At 40.1% G+C, this 11,438-nt stretch overlaps 1 protein-coding gene across 1 annotated transcript; it reads left to right on the plus strand.

The window, feature by feature from the left end:
* Positions 1 to 715: 715 nt before the first annotated feature.
* Positions 716 to 2,859, plus strand: lratd1 (LRAT domain containing 1). The gene is made up of 2 exons (XM_047387201.1): positions 716 to 896; positions 1,228 to 2,859. Exon 2 carries the CDS (start codon positions 1,265 to 1,267, stop codon positions 2,051 to 2,053), a length of 789 nt encoding a protein of 262 aa, XP_047243157.1. The 5' UTR covers positions 716 to 896; positions 1,228 to 1,264; the 3' UTR covers positions 2,054 to 2,859.
* The last annotated feature ends 8,579 nt before the right edge of the window (positions 2,860 to 11,438 follow it).

An 11,438-nucleotide genomic window follows, 5' to 3' on the forward strand; every position in this document is an offset into this window, starting at 1 on the left:
GTAAAGGGTGCTAATTGCAATGAATACCACACTTTCAGATTTATATTTGTAAAAAAAAAAAAAGGGAAAAACTAGATAAAGGGAATGGTGTCTTTACTCAGATCATCAAAAGATCATCAAAAATACTGCTCATGTAATCCTGAAAAACACCAGGAAAATAGATCTTATTACACCAGGTCTTAAATCTGCAATGCACCCTGTTTACAAAAGGTTAGATTCTAAAATCTAAAATCTAAAAAGCCATATAAAAAAAAAAAAAACATGTATCCTTTTTTCCTATTTCACATCCATAAGCCATTTTGTGTTGATATAACACAAAATCTCCAAATAAAATTACCATGATGTAAAAAATGTAAGTATAAAAAGGTTTGGGGTTTGAATATTTTTGTAAGGCACTATATTTCCATGTCATGTCTCACGCTGCATCCTATCTCGTCTGAATGAAAGTCTGCCCGAAGTTGTGCGGGGACTCTGCTGATCATGTGGAGAATAACACAGCAGTGACAACAAAAACACCACACCACAGTAACAGCAGTCCATCGCCGCCAGACGCCTCTGAGCACACCTGATTGGATCTGCTGGCTGACTGGCACATACTCACAAGGCTGCCATTGGATCAGATCTATTAGGACACCTTGAAAGGGCTCCACTGAGGGCGGGGCACGTCGGAGGAGGCGGAGCTCTCCGTGGTACTTAAACGGAGTTGGTGCCAGAAAGAAGTGAAGTACGAGCTTAGCACTGCAGCCGGAGCGCCCGGTGCGTGCTGCTAACACTGAAGGGGGAGCGAGAGAAGAAAGAAGGGAAAGAAAGACACAGAAGTGGAGCAGAGGACTGAGCAGCCCTCTGTACTAATGGATCATAAAGATATCTAACCATTCGCCCTTGGGAGCGCACAGGTATCCAATTATACTCTGCGTTCTATGTGTATTGCTGTGCGTAAAGATTGGCCTTAATGTGAAGTGGATCATAGGTTTTATGTTGCAGTTGCCAATTTGTTTGGCTTTCTTACATTCCATCGGATGTAATGATTGGCAATTGAGTGAGAGGGAGCAAGGGGCAGTGGAACATTGACTCGTTGAATCATATGTCAGCTTTTGCCCTTGTGCGCACCGATCCTGGGATTTCTTTGTGTTTTCTTAGAATAGCCAATATCGATTTTGTGCGTAAACGCATTGTTTAGTAAAGGCGGTGTTTTTATGCTTTCTGTGCTCTCATTTATACTTCCAGACACTGCAGTCCATGCCTCTGCCTTGCCGGGTCATTGATGGGAAACCAACTGGATCGGATCACCCACCTCAACTACAGCGAGCTGCCCACGGGGGATCCGTCCGGGCTGGAGAAGGACGAACTTCGTGTCGGCGTCGCCTACTTCTTCTCTGACGAAGAGGAGGAGGTGGACGACCGCACTCCGTCCGACTGCAGCTTTACCAAGGACCACGGCCCCGCCGAGGAGGGACCCTTCTCGGTCAGTGAGGTGGAGTACTCGGCGTTCTGCTCCCAGGAATGCGTCTTCTCCAAGCTGCGAGAAAACGAGGACCTGAACGTGTACTCGGCCAAAACTTTACTGACTATGTGCAAGCCCGGGGACCTACTGGAGCTGGTGGCCACTGCGCAAGCCCCCCACTGGGTCATCCACCAGCGTGACGACCAGGTCATTCACCTGTACAAGGGCGAAATCCGCAGGGACAGTCTGCTGGAGATCAGCAACGGTCGGCATGGAAGAATAGTCAACAATCGGTACCGATTTCGACCGCTTCCTCCGGACCTGGTGATGCAGAACGCTTCAGGACACCTGGGCCTGAGGAGTGAGGAGATTTGTTGGACCAACTCAGAAAGTTTCGCTGCCTGGTGCCGCTTCGGAAAACGGGAGTTCAAAGCAGGCGGGGAGGCGCACTCTGCGGAGCAGCAGTATTTCCTCAAAGTGCACCTGTCCGGGAGCGGGGTGCACACTCTGGTCTTTCGGAGCCTAGAGGACATGATCCGGGAGCGGCGGAGAGTGGACGCGAGTGGAATTCTTAAAGAGCTCTCTTTGGTGAACGGAGGCAAGGACTGATCAGGAATTCCGCTTGATAACCTCCACGTCACCGAGGCGCATGGACGCACGCTTTGGCTCACACTTACAGGACCCGCACACATACGCACACAAATAAGCCCCGCCAGACGCGCTCACACGAATAAGGACCTGTTGTTGTGGGACTGCCTGCTTGTTTAAGACGGATCCCGACGCACTGTGGATTTCCCAAAAAGATGGAGAGTGCTGAAAAATGAGGGAACGCGGCCATAAAAAACAGACAACGCCCCGCATGGTTAGGACGCGTGCTGAGTCGCGCACACGATTTCTAATCAACCCCATTAACACAGAACAAGCTAAATCACCTTTAACACAGCGCACACGACTCGGTTTGATTTCTCTTTGATTTCAGGGGAAAGTGGATTTGGCTCCTTTCTTCTCTGCAGCAGCAGAGCAGACCGGAAGAGAGAGGGGATGGGTGTAGATTGGATCTGGGGATGTCTTTCGGAGGTCTCACTTCTATTTTTTTACGGTTAGCTTTACGACCAGGACAGACCCAACGGCACAGACCCGAGCCACTTAATGATTCATAGACCTTTGACAGCCTCAGCTGATTGAAGCAGTTGCCTAAACAAAGCGTCTTGGCTTGACCAAGCTCCTCTTTTTTGCCATATTGTTCTCTCCACAATGCTGTCATCTGCCTCACAGCACTGGATGTATGTGTAAATTGTATTCATACATTGATTTTAAAATTTGAGTCCCTTATTTTTGTATTTAAGTTTAGTGGATTTATCTCTTTTTTTGTTTTTGGTTCAATAAATGAAGGTTGAAATATGAAAAAAAATGAACCTGGGCTATTAGGTATTGTTTGACTGCACACACACAAACACAATAACAATGTTGCACTCTCCCAAATCTATGAAATATTCATGTTCAGATACCTCATGACCTCTCTCAAACCAAACACACTTCACACATCTTTGTAGTAATCTGCATCAGACATAACATGTCAATCTATGATCTTACAGCTTATACTGGCTGTTTCATGTGGTGTTGTTCACAGTTAGTTCTGCAAAGGAATTTCAAAACTCATGATCTAATCTGTCTGATCAGGATTTTACAGCATGACATAGATATCTGAGTACATATTGTACATCTCTAGAATGCACAAGATGTCATAAATCTTATCATTAAGAAATGCAGGTGCTTATCTTATCACCTGAGAGGGTTGTACAATGGTTTTCTTTTCCTGGCTTTTATCAATTAAGGTTGAATCAATCACCTCATTAGACACCTGTATCTGTTCTTGTGCTGCTTTCATTTTTCTTTAATATAATTTAAAAGCACAAGGAAGCACATGGCACTCCGAGGTGTTTTGCCATGAAGTGTGCTTTTTTTTTTTAGCTTGTTGCAGCCATAGGTCCTTATATTGATTGCATGCATTAACAATAGGTAATTGTGCACTGCGCTGGAGATCAGTATATCTGTAAAAGGTTGTATAGGGAGAGCAAAGCTTGTTTAATTATGTGGATAGTCAACAGAGGTGATGCAGCATTTGTGCAACAATAGTAAAGCATATTTAATTTTTGTATATGTGAAGGTTTGTTTGTTTAGGTGTGCACATGTTGCAGCCTCAGTGAAATCAGGTCCAGTGGCAGAATGCAGACTACTAAAGCAATGATTTTGTATATGTGCTTTGAGAAGATTGCTTCTATAATCATTAACCTTATAATTGTGTCAGAGAGCGACTTTAGCATAAAAAAAAACAAAAAAAAACGTATTTGTTTGGGTTGCAATTGATATTGTAACCCACACAAATTTTCCATTTCTTCTTGACATTAAAAATGAAAGAATCGGTTGGTACAGCAGTTATGGGTGAGTGTCTTGGTTTGAAATTCCTATTTGTTGCTTAGTTAAAGGACTTTTTCACTCATTAGGATCTGGACTCCAATTAATCAGCTCTTCTTCACGTCTGATTTAGTGTGACTGGTTGAATCTAGACAAGACTTAACAGTCTGTGTCTGTGGTGATTCACTAACCAGTTCCCTGAAAAAGCCTATTCCACCAAAAAGTCTTGTCATCATGTAACTCATCACACACTAAGAACTAAAAAATATTGATCAGTAATTTATCAATATGGATTGATTGATTTCAATGATATATTTATAGCAAACAAAGAATTATCTTTTTTCTGCATGAGAATTTTACAAATCACTTACTATGGTTTACAGATATCTGGTCTAGTTTAATCAAACTATATATTGCACATTTTCATGTTTGTTCTCAATCTAGGTCCTAATTCTTTGACACGTTTCTGTTCTGACCATCTAAATATGTAAATATATTAACTAGAAATGGTCAAAAGCATTACACTTACCTTAAACACACCAAAATAGCCCTTTAATTGAGCCTAAATCATAAACTGTGAATCAAACACCAACTTCACCATCAGAAAATAGCAGATGGCTGCCCATTCCCATTGACTTGATACTCCAAAAAGCAAGAGAAAACTCCTTCAAGGTGCAACTGACATAACTATGCATGAACCTTCCAACTTAACATATGGACACATTCTTCTCATTCATTCCTTTTCTCCTCATAACCGTCAGTTTCTACAGGCATTTATTTTTGTGGCTCTGTTTTTAATCACCTACAAAATTACATTCACAAATGTCATATTTAATTTGTAGATTAGTAAAAATAGTAGTTTATAAACCTTCAAGCTGGGAGAGAGATTTCCGGGTATTTTCTTTCTTTACAAGGTTGATGTCGTTGTCAAACATGAAATCCAACCTTTTACTGCTGCTTTGGTCCTTTGCTTTTGACATATTCCCTAGTGATGACTGTTCTGCCTGTTCAGTACATGTTGAACAGCCTCAGGTGAGTGATTTTATATTATTTAGCATTTGTGTTCATGTGTGTGTGAGAGAGAGAGTGAGAAAAGGAGAGTATGTCAGACTTCCCTTGTGAGTTTGATAAATCAGGGTACTGGGGCAGCCAATGTTACACTGCTGTTTGTGATCTGTGGCTAATAGGACTCAGAGAAAGACCAACATGTATACGTGGCAAGTGTGTGCAGACCAAATGTCAGCTTAAGGATAGATCTTTGCCATCTATGACACTGTTTGCGTGTGGATTGTTAGTGTCAGTTCCATATGTATGTGGGTATGTATTGGTGAGTTAAAGGGAAAAAAGCTGGTTAGCAAAGCTGTGAGTGTCAGGTTGTTTTTGGAAGCACTGGCGACTTGCTGTTTGTGTGCATTTACAAGCCATATGTTGTGTGCATGTGCTATGTAGCCATGAAGATCTACATCTTTGTTTCTATCTGCAACAGTGTGGAAGTAGCCACTGTTACTAGGGAAACTCCAGACACTGGCGTACAATATATCGACTGAGCTCTGCAGGCCTCTGAGTGTGACTGCACAAACACTTCACAGCCCAAAGCTACTATAGCTGTCAACAACCACTCATGTAAGACATATGACATTAAAATCACACACAAACAGCAGTGTTTCCTTAGGGATCAACTATTGTTCCTTTGGCACTGAGGTTTTTAATTCACCTAATTGACAATTGTTTGCTGTGTGCATCTGGACAAAGAGGATCTAGCCTTCTGCCAGCTAAATCAGTGGTCTCAGAGGAGATGTTCTGGGGAGGAGGGAACGAGAGAATATTAAGTCTGCATGATACCTTTAAGAGGATCTCCCTCTAATCTAGATACAGGGCCCTCCCGGTGGAGTACTTTTTTCAGTCTTTATTCTCAAGGATGGGCAATATTCAACAACAGCACAGCTGGTGGTAAAAATGAGGCAGTTGCAAATGGGTTGCTTGCTGCTAAAATGTTAGTGACAGCAGTTTATACCTCTAAACATCTGTTGTGAAACGCTTAATTCATCACATGGAGTATATCTGCATTTGAACCCACACCTACATGCTGACATTTAAATCTGATTGTGCACTGCAACACATTTGTAAATTGAATGACATTGCCATTAGGGCCTGTTATCTGGGCTCTCAAAGCATCATTGCTGCCAGAGAGAGAATAAACTTGTAAAAGGTCTGTGTATTTTGCTTTGTAGGTGTTTATACATCAATGATTCCCAAAGTGAGGGCTGAGATGTTAAGGCAAGGCAAGTGTATTTGTGTAACACCATTTACACACAAATTATATCAAAGTGCTTAAAAGGAAAATAAAGGAACAGAGATAAAGAAAATAATGATAAAGACACACAAATGTTACTAAAAAAGTACATAAAAAAAAGAAACAAAAAATTATAAGACATTATTAAAATGAAGTGTCATCATCTTTGACCTTTATGGGAAAGCTACAACAAACAGCATTTTTTTCAAGCCTGATATAAAAGAGACAACAGTTTCTGCCTATCTCAGGTTTTCAGGGAGTTGATCCCACAGCTGAGGAGCATAGAAATTAAATACTGCCTCCCACTGTTTAGTCCTAATCCTGGAAGGGTTGGGCCAAGATTGTTGAAGGCCTGAAGCAAAATTTGATTTGGATCCTTTCATCCTGTAAAGAACATCAACCTCACTAACAGCGTTTCAGTACAGATTTGGTGGAATCTGGGAAAGGGGGGCCAATTTTAATTGACTGAGCTTAAAAGCAATCATGGATACCTGGTTATTGTTTGCTGAGAAGTCTTTGTGATCAAACCGAGCTCAAACCCAAAGAAAAGATTGAACCTGTGGTATCAGACTGTAACTATGTTAACACAACTATCAAACAATAATTCTTCAATTATTCTTTGCACCTTTATAAAGTCAACTTGCTAATTGCTTTAAATCTTACATTAAAAACAATTTACAATCTATTTATTTATCTATGCTGAAACCATCAAATTACCATTACCATTTTAGATCTAAGGTCTATGTTAAAATTCAAACCTTTATCGGTGGCCCCTAAAGGTTAGGGGGCCCAAAGCAGTGGCCGGGTCTGCATTTTAGATCATTAATAAGATTTTAGAATCTAACCTTTTGTAAACAGGGTGCATTGCAGATTTAAGACCTGGTGTAATAAGATCTATTTTCCTGGTGTTTTTCAGGATTACATGAGCAGTATTTTTGATGATCTTTTGATGATCTGAGTAAAGACACCATTCCCTTTATCTAGTTTTTCCCTTTCTGCTGGCAACATTTTTATGGTGGTTAAAGGTGTAGGCTGGTTAAGGTGTAGGCTGATATATTAATATCCTTTGTTGGATGTTGAATTTTAGGTCTTAGTTCTTAACAACATTAAGATTTCTTGCATATTTGAATTCAGTGCAGTTCTATTTGGTTTATTTATAGAGCACCAACTCAACACATGTTGTGAATACAAAACCATTAAGTTAAAGGAAAGTTAGAGGAAATTCCAACAGATTTGTTCATGGATGTTATAGAAACACTGACTCAGTGACTGCAAGAGTATGTTGTCATGTGGTCAAAGTCCTGTGTCATCAGCATATATTATAGTAAGAAAAGTTATAGTACTCAATAATCTGAGCCAGGAAGAGCATGTAGGAATGAAATATAAGCAGCCCGAGAATGGAGCCTTAAGGGTCCCACATGATTTTACGTGATTTGCCAGGACAGTGGTCCTCCGTGCAGTCTGAAGCATATTACCTTACCCAAACAACTTATCTTTTCTGACGGCCAAGCAACGGAAGTTTTTCTGTTACTTCTTCTCTCTGGTGTTGACTTGAATGATAGTGATGGTTTAGGCTGTGGGTCAGGTGCATGCATAGTGGGGCTACCTGGTAGGACTAAACTCGACATAAATCTCTCTGCCTGGTGATGATTTTGTGCCGGGAGCCGTGGGTGACGCAGCAGTTCTGCAGGATACATTATCAGAAGAAAAATATAAACGAATGCATTCAAAAAAACGTTGATCATTTGGCTTGTTTTTAGGGGGGTAAATTTGATCTTGATTAAATAAAGATTAACAATAACATGTCAAAACATATAGAAACAACCATGACAGGCTGTTATATACGTGAAAAACTATATATAAAGTGGATTTGATTGAAATGATAGAAAACTGTTTTAGATAACAGACTTTACATTTTCTTTGTAAGAGTTTAAGTTTTAAAGTAGACTTTAGAACTAATGAAAAAGGTCAGCTGGAGTGTAAAACACACTTGTAACATTTTTTACAATAAATATTTTTTGTAAATATATAAGGAGTTGGAATTAAACATGGCAAGGTAGGGTTTACCTAAGATCCACTCATATTTGAACCATCAGATGATTCTTAGCGACGTTTCACAACTTTGTTTTTGATTTTGTCTAGTTTAGAACAGTATATTGCTTTCAAAACAAGGCTTTAAAATATCTAATCATTCTAAATTAACCATAGACAGTTTTGGAAAATTGTCTTGCAATTTTGAAATTAAAGTTAGTAATGGCATATGCTATTCTTTAAACCTATAATGCAAGACATGTTATTAAAAGTCTGGAAAACCAAGATGTTTTTTTTAATGAGCACAGCTTGATGTATCACAGATCAAAACTCCCTTTTGACTTAAGACTTATGGAGAATTAGTAAGATACGGGAGTGCTGGAGTTCTTTTTAATGAGCACCAGCATTTGCACATGCAACATGAGTCATAAGAAGCAAATGTTTCTTAGGCCTTGCAAGTCTTATCATGTGCAGTAATACGTTACTAGTACAAATAACTAGTGGGTGTGGAACCCTGCCTTTATGACATTTTAAAAGATTGTATCCAACCCTAAGATTAGAATGCCAACAGAAACATCAACACAAGCAAGAAAGGGATAACATGCTAAATTTACAGGTAAAGGTCTATTTGGTAAGTGTGGGTAGGCTGTGTGGTTAAAGAAATCTTAGTTTTTGTCAATATCACCCTGACAACTCCAGGTAAAAGAGGAAATCCCAGCCGTATTCTGTTTAAAGTTTGTTTTGTGACATACAGTCAGTTAGATTTTAAATCCAGCGATTAGCACACGCCTGTGGCTCTTTAAGGAAACAGGTTGTTCCACTGAAAAAGACCAGTATTCAAATTGTGCCTCACCCATTTTCCGTTAACAACAGGTGGGCCAACTGTATGCAGATAAAAGCTGTGCTCTGTTAACGTCTCTTTGCAAATTTAACAAATGTTCACCACCCACTGTTGAAACAAAGGCAAAATGCTGGGGTGTCACATAGTGTTCATTTACTTGGACAATATTTAGAAAGAAAATGTAATAACTTCAAATACTTATTCAGTTGCTATTCAGTTACTATTTCTTCTTAAAGTATATTACCTCCACTCAAATTTTGCATTAAAGGAGTTGTAAAAAAGTCCTTTGTTGTTAATCTAATACGGTTCAGTATGCTAAATAGCTCCTGCTAGTATTATATTAATATATTTTTACTATTACTAATACATACATTACGTTGTAAAGGGTTAATTGTTTTAAGAACATGTCAAAGTGGATATGATATAGTGACTCGCAAAGGTTTGCACATCTCTTAAACATATTTTGACAACCAACAACAAATGTCATTAGTTTCATTGGGATATAATGTGATAAAGCAACACAAACACATAATTGTGAAGTGGGTGTCCTGTTTACATTTTTTGTAAATGTGAAACATAAAAAGGGGGCTGGTATGTTTGCCTTATCAAACATACAATCTAATACATCCAATTTTTTGAGATGGATTGTGGTCTGTTTTCTCAGCCATAGAATATTTTTTTTTACTCTATTATCTGCAACAAGAAACGTACAGGTCCTTCTCAAAATATTAGCATATTGTGATAAAGTTCATTATTTTCCATAATGTCATGATGAAAATTTAACATTCATATATTTTAGATTCATTGCACACTAACTGAAATATTTCAGGTCTTTTATTGTCTTAATACGGATGATTGTGGCATACAGCTCATGAAAACCCAAAATTCCTATCTCACAAAATTAGCATATTTCATCCGACCAATAAAAGAAAAGTGTTTTTAATACAAAAAACGTCAACCTTCAAAAAATCATGTACAGTTATGCACTCAATACTTGGTCAGGAATCCTTTTGCAGAAATGACTGCTTCAATGCGGCGTGGCATGGAGGCAATCAGCCTGTGGCACTGCTGAGGTCTTATGGAGGCCCAGGATGCTTCGATAGCGGCCTTTAGCTCATCCAGAGTGTTGGGTCTTGAGTCTCTCAACGTTCTCTTCACAATATCCCACAGATTCTCTATGGGGTTCAGGTCAGGAGAGTTGGCAGGCCAATTGAGCACAGTGATACCAGGGTCAGTAAACCATTTACCAGTGGTTTTGGCACTGTGAGCAGGTGCCAGGTCGTGCTGAAAAATGAAATCTTCATCTCCATAAAGCTTTTCAGCAGATGGAAGCATGAAGTGCTCCAAAATCTCCTGATAGCTAGCTGCATTGACCCTGCCCTTGATAAAACACAGTGGACCAACACCAGCAGCTGACACGGCAGCCCAGACCATCACTGACTGTGGGTACTTGACACTGGACTTCTGGCATTTTGGCATTTCCTTCTCCCCAGTCTTCCTCCAGACTCTGGCACCTTGATTTCCGAATGACATGCAGAATTTGCTTTCATCCGAAAAAAGTACTTTGGACCACTGAGCAACAGTCCAGTGCTGCTTCTCTGTAGCCCAGGTCAGGCGCTTCTGCCGCTGTTTCTGCTTCAAAAGTGGCTTGACCTGGGGAATGCGGCACCTGTAGCCCATTTCGTGCACACGCCTGTGCATGGTGCTCTGGATGTTTCTACTCCAGACTCAGTCCACTGCTTCCGCAGGTCCCCCAAGGTCTGGAATTGGCCCTTCTCCACAATCTTCCTCAGGGTCCGGTCACCTCTTCTCGTTGTGCAGCGTTTTCTGCCACACTTTTTCCTTCCCACAGACTTCCCACTGAGGTGCCTTGATACAGCACTCTGGGAACAGCCTATTCGTTCAGAAATTTCTTTCTGTGTCTTACCCTCTTGCTTGAGGGTGTCAATAGTGGCCTTCTGGACAGCAGTCAGGTCGGCAGTCTTACCCATGATTGGGGTTTTGAGTGATGAACCAGGCTGGGAGTTTTAAAGGCCTCAGGAATCTTTTGCAGGTGTTTAGAGTTAACTCGTTGATTCAGATGATTAGGTTCATAGCTCGTTTAGAGACCCTTTTAATAATATGCTAATTTTGTGAGATAGGAATTTTGGGTTTTCATGAGCTGTATGCCAAAATCATCCGTATTAAGACAATAAAAGACCTGAAATATTTCAGTTAGTGTGCAATGAATCTAAAATATATGAATGTTAAATTTTCATCATGATATTATGGAAAATAATGAACTTTATCACAATATGCAAATATTTTGAGAAGGACCTGTACATGGGTCATTCTTACTGTGCCAAATCTGGTTTAAAATGAAAGTCACTGGATGTTTGTGGTCCTGTTTACTATGAAATTTAAATGAAAGCAAA

The sequence above is a fragment of the Girardinichthys multiradiatus genome, chromosome 15 (genome assembly GCF_021462225.1).
Source record: "Girardinichthys multiradiatus isolate DD_20200921_A chromosome 15, DD_fGirMul_XY1, whole genome shotgun sequence".
Lineage (NCBI taxonomy): Eukaryota > Metazoa > Chordata > Actinopteri > Cyprinodontiformes > Goodeidae > Girardinichthys > Girardinichthys multiradiatus.